The sequence below is a fragment of the Megascapheus bottae genome, chromosome 6 (genome assembly GCF_031878675.1).
Source record: "Megascapheus bottae isolate mThoBot1 chromosome 6, mThoBot2.hap1, whole genome shotgun sequence".
NCBI lineage: Eukaryota > Metazoa > Chordata > Mammalia > Rodentia > Geomyidae > Megascapheus > Megascapheus bottae.
Genome location: NC_143514.1, coordinates 84,024,502 through 84,043,166, shown reverse-complemented (window position 1 = coordinate 84,043,166; position 18,665 = coordinate 84,024,502). Strand labels below are relative to the sequence as shown.

Here is an 18,665-nt window from a genome sequence, read left to right as displayed (position 1 = left end):
TCTGAGCTCAAGTTCCAGGACTGGAAAAAAAAAAAAAAACAATCTCACAGGGCCTTCCTGCGTGGGCTGGCTTTACGCCGTGGTCCTCGGGTCTTAGCTCCTGAATAGCTAGGATTGCAGGCACTGCGCAGAGACTCACTCGTTTTCCAACCTCATTGCTGGTTATGGGTCTGTTCATATGATTTATATCTTCTTGGTTCAGCTTTGGCAGCTCCTATGTCTCTAGGAGTTTATCCGTTTCTTCTGGATTTTCCATTTCAGTTTAGTTTTTTTGTTTTTGTTTTTCTTTTTGCCAGTCATGGGTCTTAAACTCTCCTCGTCTAGTGCCTTACCACTTGACCCCTAGCACCACGTCTGGCTTTTTCTGTGTACAAGGTACCAAGGAACCGCACCCAGGGCTTCGTGCATGCTAGGTATGCACTCTAGTACTAGGCCACACTCCTGGCCCTGAATATACGTTTTAAAACGTAATCTCATAATTTTTTGGATTTCTTCTAATAGTTCCTTTTCACCTCTAACGCCATTGATTCGGGAATTATTTTCCTTGTTTTGTCAATCTTAATTTTCCCCAATAATCATTTTCTTGCCAGTCCTGGGGCCTGAGTGAGCACGGTCCCTTAGCTTTTCTTCCCTCAAGGCAGGCGCTCTACCACAGCGCCACTTCCAGCTTTTTCTGTGTGTGCGACACTGAGAAGCCGCACCCGGGGCTTCCTGGTGCTAGGCAAGCAAGCATCCGACCGCAGCCGCGGCCGGCGTTGTCAAAACCCGAGCTTACGTGTACACCGGGGGCACTGTCGAGGGATGCAGGGCAGCGTCACCCATCTTGCCTGGGGAAAGGAGGAAGAGCGCGGCAGAGGAGCCTCGGGAGGCGCCGACTCCCCCTCACTCCCCCAGTCCGGCGGAGCGCGGGCGCGGCCCTGGGCCACACAGGCCGCGACATGAAGTCCCTTAAACGAGGGACCCCAACCTCCAGTCCCTTGCACAGCGGTCAACAAACAGGCCGAGCCGGGCCCCGACGGCGGGCGGCGGGCGGCGGATCGCGGCTTCCACCCTGGGCCCCGGGCCGGCGGGGATCCGGGCTTCCTTTCCGTCCGGTGGGGCGGCGGAGGGGGTGCTTGGGTTTGAACTCGCGGCCGGCGCTCCTCCTCCGCGTTTGCTGGGTAAGAGGAGATGGAGTCTCGAGCGGGGTCCGATCGCCGCCGCCCGGTCTCCACAGCCACGGCACGCGCCCCCGTGCCCGCACTGCGCAGGCGCGCCAGCCGCCGCGCCGGCCCCGCCCCCGACGCACAGCCACGCCCTCGGGACGCAGCGGGGGTCCGGGCCGGCCGCCGCCGCCACCGCCGCCGCGCCTGGCCGGGGCTGGCGTCTGCTCCCCCGACCGAGACCGCGTGTGCGCTGCGCCCCCCGCGGGCACCAGAGCGCCTGCGCGCCCGGCCGCCCGCTGCGCACGTCACTCGCGGGAGCCGCCGCTCGGCCCCCGTCCCCGCGCCGGGAACTACAGCTCCCGGCAGGCCTCGCGCGAGGGCGCCCGGGACTCGGGAGGTCGCCGCGGGCCGGCCGGGTGGGCTGGCGAGGGCGGCTGTGGGCGGGGGCGCCGCGGGCTGAGGTGCCGCCTCCGGCCGGCCGCCGCCCCCTGGCCGCGGGCTTCGGCGCCGCTCGGGCTCCTGGCATCCCAGGCCGGAGCGGGTGCGCACTGGAGGCCGCGGCTCGCGGGCGCGGGCGGGCGCCTCGGACCTCGGCCTGCGCGCCGGGGGAGCCCGGCGTTCGGCCCGGGCGGCGGCCGGGGCCGCGCGGCCGCTAACGTCTTGTCCCCGGGCCGCAGGGTTCGACTCCGGGGCTTGCGCAGGAGCCCGCCCGGCGGCCGCCCCCGAGTCCAGGCGGCGTGGGAGGCGGCGGACGCGGACAGGTGAGCGCCGGGCGGGCGGGCGGGTCGCCCATCCCGGGTGGAAGCGGCCCGGCGCCGCGGCGGAGGGCTGGTGTTCGTGTCGGCGAGTGCATGGTGGGGTGGGGAGCCGTAGACCATCCTGTCGCCTTGCTTTGGGCCCAGGCCGACGGAGAAACGCAGAAGCACCAGGCGGGCCCCTGGGAGGTCCCCGGAGCTGGGACCGAGGGGGCCTCTGTGCTCCAGCCCTGGGTCTTCCTGGAAGGTCCCCTGGCTCCGCACTGCCACTCCGGCCTGTTGCTGCAGATGCAACAAGTACGTGAATGTCACTGTCTAGCTCAAGGTCAGCCCTAGGCATTGAGAGCCTGAGCGTCTCCAGACAGGTGGCAGGCCTGCAGACAACCCAAACCTCCAGGCTAGTCAGCCTGTCTCCAGTGACACTCACGATGATGTCGACCTGCATGTTGGCCGGGACCAACAGACAGGAGCCTGTGATGAACCAGTGTTTGCCAGGTTGTGCCATACAGTGTCAGTGCAGCAGCGTCAGGCACCGCTGGAGATGCCTGGAGTGGGACTCGATCGTGGAACTCTTCTTCTGAATAAACACAGTCATTAAACCTGATTTAATTTATATGATTTTGTAAAGCTTTCCAATAAAATATTCACAATAGTGCCTAACTACCCCCCATACTTATGTGCCCTACGATGGCCATTCTTACTGCAAAGAGACACCACCCTGGGCAACAGCAGCCCCAGTAACCACAGTGTTTACAGTGGTACATGCTAGCATGATACTGCCTCTAAAACTATTTTTCCTAGACTGGCTCACTGGCTATTTGATTTCTGAGTTGGCAATGGCTGTAGTTTCCTATAGGAAATCTTGGTGGATGAGCAAGTTGGTGACCCAGGAAGTAGCAGCTGAACCCTTGGGATGCTGATTTGAGGCTGCTGAGTAGTCTTGAGGTGAGTTCTGATATTGCTGCAGCATGGGTACCAGACTGCTCCCAACTCTGACTTTCCCAGTATTTGTTGTAGATGTGCCGCTAACTGCTAGCCCCTGATGGCTTCCAAGGCAAGGCTCTTAAACTCTAGGCAGATGGCTGAGTCCAGAATTCCTGGTAAAGGAAAAAGGTTGACCAATGCTGTAGGTAAATTTCCCACTGATAGTGTACACATACAGCATATTGCACAGTTCACTATCCTGGGGTATGTCATTGGCTGTGTGTTTACATGAGGGATGGAAAGAGATGATTTTGCAACTATTCCTATGGCTTTGGAAGTGTGGCTGCCTTTGTACCTTGGCAGTAACTGCTGCAGGGCTTGGATTGTGCTGGGTGCCACTCGTGGAACCCTCTCACTCTGTTGGGGGAGGCTCTTGAGAGCTGTGGGCTGTCTTGAAGAGACTTTGAGAGGCCAGCATGGCAGTCCAGGTCAGCCTTGACAACATTTTTTCTCCTTTTTTTTTTTTTCTTCTCTGTTTTGATTGGTCCTGGGGTTTGAACTCTGGGCCTGGGCGCTGTCTCTGAGCTTTTCAGCTCCAAGGCTAGGGCTCTCCCACTTTGAGCCACAGCACCACTTCCCATTTTCTAGTGGTTAATTAAAGGTAAGAGTCTCAGGTCCTTTTGTGCCTGGAATGGCTTTGAACCTTGATCCTCAGATCTCAGCCTCCTGAGTAGCTAAGATTACAGGTGTGAGGCACTGCACTTGGCTAGTATTAGCATTTTCAGTAGCACTCTAGCTAGAATTTACTGGCTATGAGTGGCTGTGGGGAGCTAGCTTCTGGGTGCTCAGGACTCACAGATTCCGTCCTCTGTGTGATGTCTTGTGGTATTAGGGAAGGAAGGCGGAAACATGCATCTCAATGGTCTCTGGCTCCTAGGAAGGGTTGGTCTGTGGCCATCTTAGGTGCTGTGGCTCAAGAGGAAGAGCTCTAGCCTTGAGCTCAAGATATTAGGGACAGCACCCGGGCCAAGTTTCAAGCCCTATGATCAAACTGCCCCCCCACCTCCCGCCAAAATAAAGGACTAGTACAATACCATGTTTAGGCCATGTAGGCAACTCAAAGCAAAGCAATTGCTTGAAAGAAGACCTGTAGCTGTCACTGTAACACTGGATCTGTTGACCCCATGTGCAGCTTCTGTAAACAGAATCATTGCAGTGGATACTTTTTGGCTTGGCTGCTGTACTTGTGTGTCTATGAGTCTTCCTTTATTTCTGGGGTTTTTTTGTGTGTGATTATTTGGAGATAAGCAGGGACTGGAGGTAGGGAAAGTCCAGGGGAGCAGACTATCCTCAGAAGGTGGGGCAGTCCATCTCCAAATAGGACCCCACTGCTGCCATGCTTCAAGGATTCCTAAGTCACTTGGTCAAGTGCTCGTTGAGGCCTTACAGCTTGGCATTCTGGGTGAAGAGTAGTTTCCAGGCATCAAGGCACTTCCTGAACCTCCGGAACACAGCACCTGTTGTCTGCAATGCTCAGGCTATACCTGGTGCCCTTGGGGCTTAAACTTCCTTCCTAATGCAGCCCTGGACCTGAAAATGCATATTTCTTGATCAAAGGAGAATAGCGATGGCCCAAGATGACCAAAGGATGATTCCTTTGTCAGCAAGCTCCAGCAAGCCCTCATGTAGTCAGGATCGCCATGCCATCTGCAAAGTGGAGGTCTCCAGAAGGAAAGGGATAAGGTAGATTGTATCCAGGACCTGACCGAAGAGTACTTTCCCTCAATCTGTGTAGGTCTCATCATTGCTTCCTGTCCCACCCTGTTCCGGTCCCACCCCATTTGCCACCCAGTATACTATTGGAGAGACTTGAGTTAGGGAACAAGCTCTGAGGCTAAAAACAGTGGTTGGGGTGCCCTGTGTGGACCTAGACTTCCAGAGGGCTGAGGGCTAGGCTCCTCACTAGACCAGCCTGCAGGGCTCAGGCCCCTCCCACTGCTGTAGTCACAAGGTCTCAACCAGAGTATGAATGCAAGGTAAGTGGAACCTACTGGTCCTACCTTTAGCTTCATGGAAGACAGTGTTTGCTGAACTGACCAGGCCCTGGAGACAGTGTCAGATATTATGCTAGGACAGGGACAGGGACATGGAGTGGGCCCAGGTGGAGGTGTGGTGTGTACTTCCCTCCCCACCCCGCTCTTAGCTACCTCTCTGGTGTGGCTGAGTGGACTGCTACTCCCCAGGCTGGAGTTTGTAGGGCCTTGGCCTGGCTGACGGCTTCTTCTCCAGTTGTTAGTTTTCTGATCCCAGGAATTGAACTCAGTGTGTGGATGCTCTCCCTGAGCCTCTTTGTGCTCAAGGTTAGTGCTCTACCACTTGAGCAATAACACCACTTCTGGCTTTTACTGAGTAGTTTATTGGAGATAAGAGTCTCAGGGTTGGGAGTTTGGCCTAGTGGTAGAGTGCTTGCGTGCACGAAGACCCAGGTTTAATTCCTCGGTACCACATACGTAGAAAAAGGCAGAAGTGGTGCTGTGGTTCGAGTGGTGGAGTTCTAGCATTGAGAAAGCCCAGGATGGGTCCCCCCATCCCACTCCACCCCCCCCCCAAAAAAAAAAAAGATTCTCAGGGACTTTCCTGCCCATGCTAGCTCTCACAGTCCTCAGATCTCAGCCTTCTGGATAGCTAGGATACAGGTGTGAGCCGGCTCTTTTTCTGTCTTTGGTTGTATCTCAGGCTTAGGATAACTTTCTGGCCTCCTGTGAAATCTGAATTTAAGTTCTGGAGCCAGACTTACATTGGCCCCCTGTTTTTTTGTGGTGTCCTAGACAACTCACTTCCCAGAGTTTGCTGGGTAAGCGGAGAGGAAGCTTGTGTCCTGGGAATTTCTGGACTCTCAGGTTCTGTCTTTTATGTTCATTTGTGTGCTGATGTGCTGAACATGGTGATTCATGCCTGTAATTCCAGATTTCAGGAGGTAGAGGCAGGAATATTGAAATTCAAGGCTAGCCTGCTGAGTGGTGAATTTGAAGCCAGCCTGTGCCAGATAGCAAGATCCTGTCATAAACAAACCTATTCATGTTGGCTAGACTTTATTATAGAATGCTATCATACACTGGATATTGGTGGCTCACGCCTGTAATCTTAGCTACATAGGAGGCTAAGATTAACCACCAGAAGGCAGAACTAGTGCTGTGGCTCAAGTGGAAGAGCTCTAGCCTTGAGGCACAGCACCCAGGCCAAGTTCAAACCCTATGACCAATCCGCGCCCCCACCCCCCCAAAAAAAAGGACTAGTACAATACCATGTTTAGGCCATTGTAGGCAACCCAAAGCAAAGCATTTGCTTGAAAGCAGACCTATAGCTGTCACTGTAACACCTGGATCTGTTGACCCCATGTGCAGCTTCTGTAAACAGAATCACTGCAGTGGATACTTTTTGGCTTGGCTGCTGTCCTTGTGTGTCTGAGTCTTTCTTTGCTTCTAGTTTTTTTGTGATTATTTGGAGATAAGTAGTCTTTTAGATTCTTCTCCCCTAACTGGCTCTGAATCATGATGCTCAGGTCTCACCCAGGATTAAAGGTGCAATACGATAGCCAACATGATGTCTTCATGGTTCTGGGAGTCTCTTTTCTCCTAGGCTTTGCCTATTAACTGTTTGATGGCGTTGCCCTGCCCCCACACAGGGTTGGCCTTCTACCATTGCTTACTTGTTCCCCTGCCTGATACACGGGCTAATTGCAGATAAGATAGTCTCTGTGGTTTTCCCGCCTGGGCTGGCTTTGAGTGGAGATGGACCTCTGTCTCCAGAGTGGCTAGGTATGAGCACCCGGCTGCCTGATGACATTTTTTCCCTTTATTTTTTATTTATTTATTGCCAGTTCTGGGCTTGAGTTCAGGGCCTGAGCCCTGTCCTTGGGCTTTCTCAAGGTTAGACCCCTGCCTCTTGAGTCTCAGCACCACTTCCGGCTTTTTTCTCTGTATGTGGTACGGAGGAATCTAACCCTGGTCTTCGTGCATGCTAGGCCAGCACTCTACCACTAGACAAAACTCCCAGCCCCTTTTCCCTTTATTTTTGGTGCAGGTCTGGGTCTTGAACTCAGGGCCTGTGCACTGTCCTTGGGCTTTCTCAAGGCTAGAGCTCTACCACTTGAGCCTCAGCACCACTTCCAGCCTTTTCTGAATATGTGGTACTGAGGAATCAAACCAGGGTCTTTGTGCATGCTAGGCAAGCACTCTACCACTAGGCCCTACTCCCGGCCCCGCTGCTGTGGCTTTGTTTGGCTCTTTTGAGTGGGTTCTCTCTGCTTCCCAGGCCCCCTCTCAGTAGTTCCCCGGGAACCCCCGATGTCCTTGAGGATGTTCTGTGTTGGCAGGTCCCTCAACAGCCCCACCCGCCATGGACCTGGACCCCCAGGCTGGCGTGCAGGTGGGCATGCGTGTGGTGCGAGGTGTGGACTGGAAGTGGGGCCAGCAGGACGGCGGCGAGGGTGGCGTGGGCACAGTGGTGGAGCTGGGCCGCCACGGCAGCCCCTCAACGCCCGACCGCACAGTTGTGGTACAGTGGGACCAGGGCACGCGCACCAACTACCGTGCTGGCTACCAGGGTGCGCACGACCTGCTGCTCTACGACAATGCCCAGATTGGTAGGTGGCGGAGGGCGGGGCTGCGGGCGGGGCTGGCCGGCCTTAGGTCCCCAGCCCCCCTGACCTCGCCCTCTAGGCATCCGCCACCCCAACATCATCTGTGACTGCTGCAAGAAGCACGGTCTGCGCGGCATGCGCTGGAAGTGCCGCGTCTGCTTCGACTACGACCTCTGCACACAGTGCTACATGCACAGCAAGCACGACCTCGCCCACGCCTTCGAGCGCTATGAGACCGCCCACTCCCGCCCGTGAGTCCCCCTGGCAGCACCCACCCCCTGCACCCAAGCCCTAGCCTCCAGGGACCCAGCACTCCAGAAGGGCCAGGACAGGCCTTCCTGAGCCATTCCCACGAAGAATGGCCAGGGTTGTGGCTATCTGAAGTGCCAGAGCACCGGCACTGGCCCCGCCCTCCTGGAGAGGTCCTCAAGATGGGGGCTTCAACCCTAGAGCTGGGTGTGGTTCTTTTTCTTTCTTTTTTTTTTTTTTCTTCCCTCTTGTGGGGCTTGATCTCTGGGCCTGGGCGCTGTCCCTGAGCTCTTCAACTCAAGGCTACTGCCCTACCTCTGGAGCCACAGTGCTATTTCCTGTTTTCTAGTGGTTAATTGGAGGTGAGTCTCACTGATTTTAGTGCCTGGCTGAACCTCGATCTTCAGATCTCAGTCTCCTGAGTAGCTAGGATTATAGGCATGCGCCATTGCGTCTGATCTTTTTTTTTTTTTTTTTTTTTTTTTGCCAGTCCTGGGGCTTAAACTCAGGGCCTGAGCACTGTCCTTGGGCTCTCTCAAGGCTAGAGCTCTACCACTTGAGCCACAGCACCCCTCCCGGCTTTTTCTGTGTATGTGGTACCAAGAAATGGAACCTGAGTCTTCATGCATGCTAGGCAAGCCTGACTATGCTTTTTAGTGCTGTCCTGGAGTCACCAGGCCTGGCCGCAAGGCCTCTGGCAAGGCAACCTGCACTGAATGCCAGCCCCTAAGCACAGAGGAGCTGGGGCAAGAAGGGGCTCTCTGCTGGGCTGGGGCAGATGCCAGAGGCCCACCATTTGTCACCTGTGCTATCCTCTGTCTTCTTGGTCCTCTCTACCTATGGAGAGAAACGTAGTCTGAGTTCCAGCGGTCTTGGCCACGTGTGGCAGGGGCTCCTAGGTGCTGCTGGCCAGGCCCCTGCTGTCCCTTGTTGCTCCTTCTCTGGGCCACACTCTGTTCCTTTTCCCCCGGGAGGCAGCAGACAGGACCTGATCCCACACAGGCTGTACTCCAAGCGACCGACCTCCAGCCTCCTCCCAGCCTGGCTTTGGCAAGAACCACTGAGCATCAGAGCCGTAATTGTGGGCGTGAAGGGCGCACTCTTGCCAGGAAGCTGTGGGAGCCAGAGTACCTGTCTTGTGCATCCCACTGGTGTGAGCCACGCTGCCCAGGGCAAGGCCATCCTGCAGGGCCTTGTGTGGCTCAGGACTTGTTCTCTTGCAGTGTTGTGCTGAGTCCCCGCCAGGGCCTCTCTAGGATCCCACTAAAGGGCATCTTTCAGGGAGCAAAGGTGGTCCGTGGCCCCGACTGGGAGTGGGGCTCCCAGGATGGTGAGTGGGGGCTGGGGGGCAGAGGTAGGCTGGGCTGCGGTGACTGGAGCTGAGCCTTCTGGCCCAGCCTTAGCTTGCTGGTGGGGACTTCCTCGACAGGCGGGGAAGGAAAGCCAGGCCGCGTGGTGGATATCCGTGGCTGGGATGTGGAGACAGGCCGGAGTGTGGCCAGTGTGACGTGGGCAGATGGAACCACCAATGTGTACCGCGTGGGCCACAAGGGCAAGGTGGACCTCAAGTGTGTGGGCGAGGCGCCCGGCGGCTTCTACTACAAGGAGCACCTCCCCAGGCTTGGTACGGGGCTGGCCCCACTGCTGTGTGCTGCCCTCCAGCCATGACTGGGCAGGGCTGGCGTGTGCTGCCCTGGGGGGCCGCTGCCTGAGGCCGCGCCTGCCGCCCTCCTCAGGCAAGCCCGCAGAGCTGCAGCGCAGGGTGAGTGCAGACAGCCAGCCTTTCCAGCGAGGAGACAAGGTCAAGTGTCTGTTGGAAACAGACGTCCTGAGGGACATGCAGGAAGGCCACGGTGGCTGGAATCCCAGGATGGCGGAGGTGAGCCGCCTTGCCTACCAAGCCCCACGCGTCCTCCCCTCCCAAGCCCTCTGGACTCTGCCCTTTGCCTGCCTGGGAGTCCAGCCCAGCCCAGCCATAGTCTCCATGACCGCCACAGTTTATTGGACAGACGGGCACCGTGCACCGCATCACGGACCGTGGGGACGTGCGTGTGCAGTTCAACCATGAGACCCGCTGGACCTTCCACCCCGGGGCTCTCACCAAGGTGCCTAGGGGCTGGGCTGAGCCTCGAGTTGGCTTCTCTAATCCCCTCTGGGGCTGCTTGGCCCTGGGCGTGGTCAGGAGAGGCCCAGGATGCCAGTGGCTCTAGGAGTTGCAGCCCTGAAGGAAGGGGAAGAGCCCCTGTGGGTGGAGGTGGCCTGGGGGGGAGGTGGAGGGTATGGTGGGGGGGCATGGGGAGCCCCTGAGGCTGGCGCCTGGAGAATCTCAGCTCTGAAGACAGGAGAAATGGACAGCCCAGGGTGAGGCTGCAAGAGGGTCCCAGACTGCTCCTGGTAGCCATGGCCTCAGGACAGCTAGGGGGCTGCAGGGTGGAGGTGGACACAGGTGTGGGTCTTGGGGAAGGTTCTGCAGCTGCCCGTGGAGGGGCATGGGCAGCCAAGCTGGGTCCTCCAGGAGGGGAAGGTGGTAGGAATTGGGCTCACCTAGAGTCCAGGGAAGGAGGCTTTAGGAAGTCAGTGTGGGGTGGCGGGACAGGCAGTGTACAGTGAGTTCCCTCTGCAAGCCAAGCCCTGGGTTGTCTCTACAGGTTCCCTTCTCCATCCCAAACCCATCCCATGTGGGGCTGGTCCCCCTTTCCTGCTCTGCCCTTTGTCCCAGGCCTCTGTCCCAAAGTGGGAGGTCTCTCTACTGCTCTACTGGCCCTGCCTCAGCCCAAGGCTGGCCCTTGCTGGGCTGGACACGCTGGCGTGGGCCCCTTGGAACTGGCTGCCTCGGCCTTTGCCCGCAGCTGGCTTTGGTCAGGTCTGGATGCCGCAACCCTGCTGCCTCTCCAGATTTCACAACTTGTGACTCTGGCTGGGCCTTCGAGGGCTACTTTGGTCACCTGTGGCCCCCATTGCAGCCAAGACCCTCGGGTTGTACTTGGGGCAGGAGCTGGGGTCAAATTCAGATCTGCCCACCCTGTGGGGCCCAGTGAGTGTTCCCTTTTCCACTAGCCAGGAAACCATGGGTGGCCGGGGGGAGCCCCTTACCTGCCTCTCTGTCGCTCAGCACAACTCCTTCTGGGTGGGTGACGTGGTTCGGGTCATCGACGACCTTGACACAGTGAAGAGACTGCAGGCTGGACACGGTGAATGGACTGACGACATGGCCCCTGTACGTATCTCCCCTGCCCTGCCGCGGCTGCCCCGCCCCCCAACCTGCTGTAACGCCTCCCTCCTTCAGGCCCTGGGCCGCATCGGAAAAGTGGTCAAGGTGTTTGGAGATGGAAACTTGCGCGTGGCAGTGGGCGGCCAGCGGTGGACCTTCAGCCCGTCCTGCCTCGTGGTCTACCGGCCTGAGGAGGACGCCAACCTGGATGTGGCTGAGCGAGCCAGGGAGAACAAAAGTGCGCCCCCAGCCCCACCGGGGGAGGGCACCCCAGACCCCGTGGGAGGGGAGGAGTGGGGAGCGGCTCCTCCTCCCCCCCCCCCCCCCCCCCCCCCCCGCCGGCCAGCACTCACCTCAGCCCTGTTCCAGGCTCACTGAGCATGGCCCTGGACAAGCTGCGGGCCCAGAAACACGACGCGGAGCTCCCAGGGAGGCTGGTGGTGGAGGCTGTGCTGGGCAATGTGGCTCGAGCTCTGGACCTCCTTCGAAGGCACCCGGAGCAGGCAAGCCCCACCCGCCCCCAGGGTCCTGCCAGCGCGAGGCCCGGGGTCCCACAACTCATCTGCTGGCTCTCATGGCAGGTGGACACCAAGAACCAAGGCAGGACTGCCCTGCAGGTGGCCGCCTACTTGGGCCAGGTGGAGCTGGTGCGACTGCTGCTGCAAGCAAGGGCGGGTACCGACCTTCTGGACGAGGAGGGCAACACGGCACTGCACTATGCAGCCCTGGGGTGAGGCCCGGGCCGGGGCAGTGTGCGCTCGAGTCCAGCGGGTAGGCTGAGTGCCCCTCCTCACCTCCTCGCTCTCCGCTCAGGAACCAGCCCGAGGCTGCCCGGCTGCTCCTGAGCGCAGGGTGTGGGGTGGACGCTCTGAACAGCACCCGCAGCACAGCCCTGCACGTTGCTGTGCAGAGAGGCTTCCTGGAGGTGGTAAAGACCTTGTGTGAGCACGGCTGTGATGTCAACCTCCCGGTAAGTGAGGGCCGCACCCGCGCCCCCTGCCTCAGCCCCTCCGCTGCCCCTCCACGCCGGCACTGCCATGTGACCAGCTGCCTCCCCGCGTTAACAGGATGCCCATGCCGACACACCCCTGCACTCGGCCATCTCCGCAGGCCCTGGTGCCAGTGGCATTGTCCAGGTCCTCACCGAGGCGCCGGGGATCGACGTCACTGCCACCAACAGCCAGGGCTTCACGCTGCTGCACCACGCGTCCCTCAAAGGCCATGTACTGTGAGTGTGGAATGTGGGTGCTGCTGGCAGACCCTGCCCGCCCTGCTCCCTAACCCCCCCAAGGACAGAGCTCCCTACTCCCAACAGAGCTGTTAGGAAGATCCTGGCACGGGCACGGCAGCTGGTGGATGCCAAGAAGGAGGATGGCTTTACAGCACTGCACCTGGCCGCCCTAAACAACCACCGGGAGGTGGCCCAGGTTCTCATCCGAGAGGTGGGGCAGGCCTCCCGGGGGCTGCGGGCTGGGGGCCAGCAGGCCTTTTGGGCTGAGCCTGTGCCCACTCTCCTCAGGGTCGCTGTGATGTCAATGTGCGAAACCGGAAGCTGCAGTCCCCGCTGCATCTGGCTGTGCAGCAGGCCCATGTGGGGCTGGTGCACATGCTGGTGGATGCTGGCTGCAATGTCAACACCGAGGATGAGGAGGGAGACACAGCCCTGCACGTGGCGCTGCATCGTCATCAGCTGTTGCCTCTGGTGGCTGACAGAGCTGGCGGGGACCCAGGGCCCTTGCAGCTGCTGTCGAGGGTGAGGAAGAAAGGACGGAGCTCCCGAGAGGGGCCAGAACCAGTCTGTGTTCCACCTCAGATGGTCCAGGCAGCCCTGGGCATTCTGGGAAGGGAACAGCTCAGGGACTGTGTCCCTTGTCAAGGGGCTGTAGACCCCTGACCAACCCAGGAGGGCATCATGGGGTGGGCTGGACAGGAGCCGCAGCCCACTCTCACAACTTCCTGGAGCAGGAGGTGGTGCCCTCAGCTTGGCTCCAGGCTGGGGTCTCCATTCACCAGCTCCAGGCTGCCCTTCTGTCCCACGTGCAGACCCACTGACTGTACTCGCCTGCCCCACAGCTCCAAGCCTCAGGCCTCCCCGGCAGTGCAGAGCTGTCAGTGGGTGCTGCCGTGGCCTGCTTTCTGGCACTAGAGGGCGCTGATGTGAGCTACGCCAACCACCGGGGCCGCAGCCCACTGGACCTGGCTTCCGACGGCCATGTGCTCAAGGCCCTGCAGGGCTGTGCCCAGCGTTTCCGGTGAGCCTGCATCCTGGGGGTGGAGGTCTCTGGCCAAGGGGCCCTTTCAAGCCCCTTCCTCCCCCTGCAGGGAGCGGCAGGCGGGTGGCACTGGGGGCCCCACCTCCTGCCCTAGGCACGTGCTCACGACCCCCAACACCGTGACAAACCTGCACGTGGACCTACACATGGCCGCCACGTCGGGGCCGGAGGCTGCCGAGTGCCTGGTGTGCTCTGAGCTAGCACTGCTAGTTCTGTTCTGTCCCTGTCAGCACCGCATGGTGTGTGAGGGTGAGTGGAGGGGACCCTGGGGCTGGGGGGTGGGGTGGGGGAAACCATGCACTCTGCCTCACCCTGCCTGCTCATGCTGGTCATACTCTGCTCCCCGCAGAGTGTGCTCGCAGGATGAAGAAATGCATCCGGTGCCAGGTGGCTATCAGCAAGAAGCTGCGCCCAGGTGGGTGGGAGGGGCCTGGCCTGTCTCTCACATGCATACACCTACACACATACATACACCTCTACACACATACACCTCTACACATACACCAATGACATATACACACATAGACCTCTACACATACACCTATGACGTACACACATACACCTCTACCCATACACCTATGACATATACACACATAGACCTCTACACATACACCTGTGACATATACACACATACACCTATGACATATACACACATACACCTCTACACATACACCTATGACATATACACACATACACCTCTACACATACACCTATGACATATACACACACAGACCTCTACACATACACCTATGACATATACACACATACACCTCTACACATACACCTATGACATATACACACATAGACCTCTACACATACACCTGTGACATATACACACATACACCTATGACATATACACACACAGACCTCCACACATACACCTATGACATATACACACATAGACCTCTACACATACACCTATGACATATACACACATACACCTCTACACATACACCTATGACATATACACACATACACCTCTACACATACACCCAGGTGGGTGGAGAGCCAGTTGTACACCTTCCCCGACCCGCCTGCGTGTTCCCCATCTGGGTCGACGCCGGGCTTTGGCCCACTCCGCCCCACTCCGCCCGCTCCCCCAGATGGCTCGGAGGTGGCGGGCGCGGCCCCGGCGCCCGGGCCCCCGCGGCAGCTGGTGGAGGAGCTGCAGAGCCGCTACCGGCAGATGGAGGAGCGCATCACCTGCCCGATCTGCATCGACAGCCACATCCGCCTGGTGTTCCAGTGCGGCCACGGCGCCTGCGCCCCGTGCGGGGCGGCGCTCAGCGCCTGCCCCATCTGCCGCCAGCCCATCCGCGACCGCATCCAGATCTTCGTGTGACCCCCCCCCGCCCCCCGCCCCCCGTGTTTTATAAAGAGATTCTCGGACTGTGGGACTGTGCCGCTGTCTGCCTGGGCGCCGGCCCCGGGGCCCCACGGCCGGCCGGAGCTGGAGCTGGGAGGGAACCGACGGGGGGGGGGGGCGGACGGGAGGGACGCGCGGGCGGCGCTGGTGGGCGGCCCGGATCCCCGCGTCTCCGCCTCCCCCCCCCCCCCCCCCCCCCGGTGCTTTCCCGGCCAGCGCTTTCCAAGAACCAGCGCGGGCCCGCGAGGCCCCGGCTCCGTCCCCACCCCCGCCCCGCCAGCCCCCGCGTGGGCTCCCGGCCCTCCCTCGCCGCCGCGCGCCGCCGGTGCTCCCTGCCACGTCCCCGCCGTCCCCCGGGCGCCTCCCCCTCCTCCCCTCCCTCCTCCCCCCCCCCCGTCCCCCTCCTCCCTCCGCTGCTCTGCGCGCGGGCCTCCTCCGCGGGGTCCCAGGCTCCATGTGTGGAAGACCCCCGGGTCCTTGGGCCCCGCCAGCTCCGCAGCCCCGCGCGGCCCCGCGGTGGGCGCCCGGCCCGCAGGCCCAGACGGCCGCCGGGCCCCTCCGAGCCGCCCCCCGCCGCCCCCGCTGAAACCCGAGCCGCGCCGCCCGTCCGCCCCGCGCCGCCCGCCCCTGCCAGTCCGCCATGGGCCTCGGGGCCCGCGTCCCCGCGGCGGCCGGCGCCGCCCTGGCCGGGCTGTGTCTGCTCCCCGCGCTGCTGCTGCTGCTGCTGCCGCCGCCGCCGCCGCCGCCGCTGCTGCTGCCGCCGCCGGCGCCGCCCGAGGCCCCGGCCCGGAGCCGGGCGGCCGGGAGCGCGGCGGCCGGGAGCGCGGCGCAGAGGAGCGGGGCGCAGGTGAGCGCGGCGGCCGGGAGGGGAGCAGGCGGAGCGGACGGCAGGCGGCGGGGTCGACGCCCTCCTCACCCGGCCCCTCTTCCTGGCAGTCCGGTCTTCGCACCCCGCTGAGGGCCGCGAGCCCCCCCCTCCCGCGCCGCCCTGCCGCGGCCCCCGGCCCGCCCCGCGGCCCCCGCCCGCCGGCCTCGCCGGCCCGACGGCAGCGGCGCTACGCGCTGACCCCGGGCAGGCAGCGCTGGGACCACTTCAACCTCACCTACAGGTGCGGGGCGGGGCGGGGCGGGCGGGGCGGGGGGACCCCGGGCAGGTGGCGCTGGGACCACTTCAACCTCACCTACAGGGGCGGGGCGGAGCAGGCGGGGCGGGACGGGGCGGGGCGGGCGGGGCGGGGGGACCCCGGGCAGGCAGCGCTGGGACCACTTCAACCTCACCTACAGGGGCGGGGCGGGGCGGGGCGGGGTGGGCGGGACCCCGGCGGCGGCGGTGGCCCCGACCCGCCCGGCTCTCTCCTCCCGCCGCCGCCCTCCCCCCTCCACCGACAGGATCCTCTCCTTCCCCCGGAACCTCCTGAGCCCCCGGGAGACCCGGCGAGGCCTGGCCGCCGCCTTCCGCATGTGGAGCGACGTGTCCCCCTTCAGCTTCCGCGAGGTGGCCCGCGAGCAGCCCAGCGACCTGCGGATAGGTGGGGTCCCCGGCCCGCCCGGCCCCGCTCAGCCCCGCCCACAGGCCCCGCCCCGCCCTGCCTGGCCCCGCCGGGCTCCGCTCAGCCCGGCCCGCAGGCCCCGCCCAGCCCGGCCCCGCCCGCCCCGCCCTGCCCTGCCCGCAGGCCCCGCCCAGCCCCGCAGACCCCGCCCGGCCACGCCCAGCACCGCCGGCCCCGCCCGACCCCGCAGGCCCCGCCCAGCCACGCCCGCAGGCCCGGCTCGGCCCTGCCCGGCCCGCAGGCCCCGTCCCGTCCCGTCCGGCCCGCAGGCCCCGCCCAGCCCCGCAGTCCCGCCCCGCCCGGCCCCGCAGTCCCGCCCCGCCCGGCCCCGCTCCGCCCCGCTCAGCCCCGCCGCCCCCAGGCTTCTACGCGGTCAACCACACCGACTGCCTGGCGTCCGCGCTGCACCACTGCTTCGACGGCCCCACGGGCGAGCTGGCCCACGCCTTCTTCCCGCCCCACGGCGGCATCCACTTCGACGACAGCGAGCACTGGGTCCTGGGCCCCACCCGCTACAGCTGGAAGAAAGGTGACCGGGAGGCCAGCGCGCCCCGTCTGCCCTGGGGCCCGGCAGGGCGGGGGCCGGGCCCGGCCTCCCGGCCCGCACTGACCCCCGGCCCGCAGGCGTGTGGCTCACAGACCTGGTGCACGTGGCCGCCCACGAGATCGGCCACGCCCTGGGCCTCATGCACTCGCGGCAGGGCCGGGCGCTCATGCACCTCAACGCCACGCTCCGAGGCTGGACGGCCCTGTCCCAGGACGAGCTGTGGGGGCTGCACCGGCTCTACGGTGGGCCTCCCGGGAGGGCGGCGGGCAGGCCGCGCGGCCCGGCTGGGCAGCCCTGAGCCGCCGCTCCCCGCAGGCTGCCAGGACCGGCTGTCCGCCTGCGCCCCCTGGGCGCGGAGGGGCTTCTGCCGGGCCCGCCAGCGGCTGATGAAGAGGCTGTGTCCCAGCAGCTGTGACTTCTGCTACGGTGACGCCGGCGGGCGGCGGGCGGCGGGCGGCGGAGCGGTGCCCCTCGCAGCCCCTGCGCCGGGAATCACGGGCCTCGCTCCTGTGCTCGTGCAGAGTTCCCCTTCCCCACGGCGGCGCCCACCCCACCGCCCCCGAGGACCAAGACCAGGCTGGTGTCTGAGGGCAGGAACGTGACCTTCCGCTGCGGCCACAAGATCCTTCACAAGAAGGGCAAAGTGTAGTGAGTGGGGGCCCCGCCGCCCTGCGCCGGGCTCAGGCTGCCCAGACCGGGGGTGGGGCGGGGCGGCCAAGTCCTGGGGAGGGGGCGGGGCGGCCAAGTCCTGGGGAGGGGGCGGGGCGGCCATGTCCTGGGGAGGGGGCGGGGCGGCCATGTCCTGGGGAGGGGTCTGGACTCTGGGGATGGGGCAGGGCGGCCATGTCCTGGGGAGGGGTCTGGACTCTGGGGGTGGGGCAGGGCGGCCATGTCCTGGGGGTGGGGCAGGGGTGCCATGTCCTGGGGAGGGGTCTGGACTCTAGGGGTGGGGCAGGGTGGCCATGTCCTGGGGTGGGGCAGGGCGGCCATGTCCTGGGGAGGGTTCTGGACTCTGGGGGTGGGGCAGGGCGGCCATTTCCTGGGGAGGGGTCTGGACTCTGGGGGTGGGGCAGGGCGGCCATGTCCTGGGGAGGGGTCTGGACTCTGGGGGTGGGCCAGCATGGCATGCCTGGAGCTTCCCCCTTGCAGCTGGTACAAGGACCAGGAGCCCCTGGAGTTCTCCTACCCTGGCTACCTGGCCCTGGGCCAGACGCAGCTGAGCATCACAGCCAACGCCATCAACGAGGGCACCTACACTTGTGTGGTTCGCCGGCACCAGCACGTGCTCACCACCTACTCCTGGCGGGTCCGAGTGAGGAGCTGAGCCTGGGAGTCCCCCCAGGCTGGCATGATAAAGCACCTTTCCTCTCAAGTCTCTGAGCTGTTTCCTGAAAGGGCAGAGGCAGGGGCCCTGGGCCCCCTGTGGATCCTTCCCTCCCCCACCGCCGTCTCCACCCTCTGGGTGGATCTTGAGGCCTCCCCTCCACAGTGCTCGGGGGTGAGGACTCAGCTAACAGGCTAAAAAAGCTACAGGGTTGGGGTCGGGAGTTTGACCTACTGGTAGAGTGCTTGCCTAGCATGCACAAACACCCGGGTTCGATTTCTTGGTATCACATACATTGAAAAAAACTGGAAATGGTGCTGAGACTCAAGGGGTAGAGTGCTAGCCTTGAGAAAGCCCAAGGACAGCGCTCAGGCCCTGAGTTTAAACCCAGGACTGGCCAAAAAAAAAAGGCTGTGGAGTGGTCTCTGAGGTTGGGCAAATGGAGGCCCCAGGACCAGAGGCCTGGATGAGAAGTGGCTGAAGGGGGGGCCAGGGAAAGAGCCTGGGTGTTGGTAGAGGCTGGGACTGGGGACAGAGGGGTGTTGGTAGAGGCTGGGACTGGGGACAGAGGACTAGGGCAGACTGGAGTCCAAAGCCCTGCTTAGCCGGACTCAGCACACAGAGTCAGGAGCCAGAGGGGAATCTCACCCGTCCGCAGCCCTCCCCGCCCAGGGTGGCC

The 18,665-nt window shown here is 62.4% G+C and overlaps 2 protein-coding genes across 5 annotated transcripts; both read left to right on the top strand.

The window, feature by feature from the left end:
• The first annotated feature begins 1,581 nt into the window (after nucleotides 1-1,581).
• Mib2 (MIB E3 ubiquitin protein ligase 2) lies at nucleotides 1,582-14,587 on the top strand. Of its 4 annotated transcripts, none has more exons than XM_090336018.1 (20): nucleotides 1,582-1,906; nucleotides 2,747-2,845; nucleotides 7,200-7,469; nucleotides 7,546-7,717; nucleotides 8,939-9,045; nucleotides 9,145-9,339; nucleotides 9,452-9,594; nucleotides 9,725-9,820; nucleotides 10,828-10,932; nucleotides 11,002-11,164; nucleotides 11,296-11,429; nucleotides 11,508-11,656; nucleotides 11,740-11,896; nucleotides 11,994-12,154; nucleotides 12,242-12,368; nucleotides 12,446-12,679; nucleotides 13,000-13,178; nucleotides 13,249-13,448; nucleotides 13,549-13,614; nucleotides 14,303-14,587. In XM_090336018.1, exons 3-20 carry the CDS (start codon nucleotides 7,223-7,225, stop codon nucleotides 14,539-14,541), a joined length of 2,874 nt encoding a protein of 957 aa, XP_090192144.1. In that variant the 5' UTR covers nucleotides 1,582-1,906; nucleotides 2,747-2,845; nucleotides 7,200-7,222; the 3' UTR covers nucleotides 14,542-14,587. The 4 variants fall into 4 exon arrangements, with proteins under 4 accessions (XP_090192144.1, XP_090192146.1, XP_090192143.1 ...); XM_090336017.1 differs by having other exon boundaries at nucleotides 1,583-1,906; nucleotides 9,713-9,820; XM_090336019.1 differs by lacking the exon at nucleotides 9,725-9,820 and having other exon boundaries at nucleotides 1,583-1,906.
• Nucleotides 14,588-15,205: 618 nt separating this feature from the next.
• On the top strand, nucleotides 15,206-18,034 carry Mmp23b (matrix metallopeptidase 23B). Its single transcript, XM_090334040.1, has 8 exons — nucleotides 15,206-15,250; nucleotides 15,502-15,674; nucleotides 15,955-16,094; nucleotides 16,477-16,644; nucleotides 16,740-16,904; nucleotides 16,978-17,088; nucleotides 17,184-17,310; nucleotides 17,812-18,034. Exons 1-8 carry the CDS (start codon nucleotides 15,206-15,208, stop codon nucleotides 17,984-17,986), a joined length of 1,104 nt encoding a protein of 367 aa, XP_090190166.1. The 3' UTR covers nucleotides 17,987-18,034.
• Nucleotides 18,035-18,665: the final 631 nt, after the last annotated feature.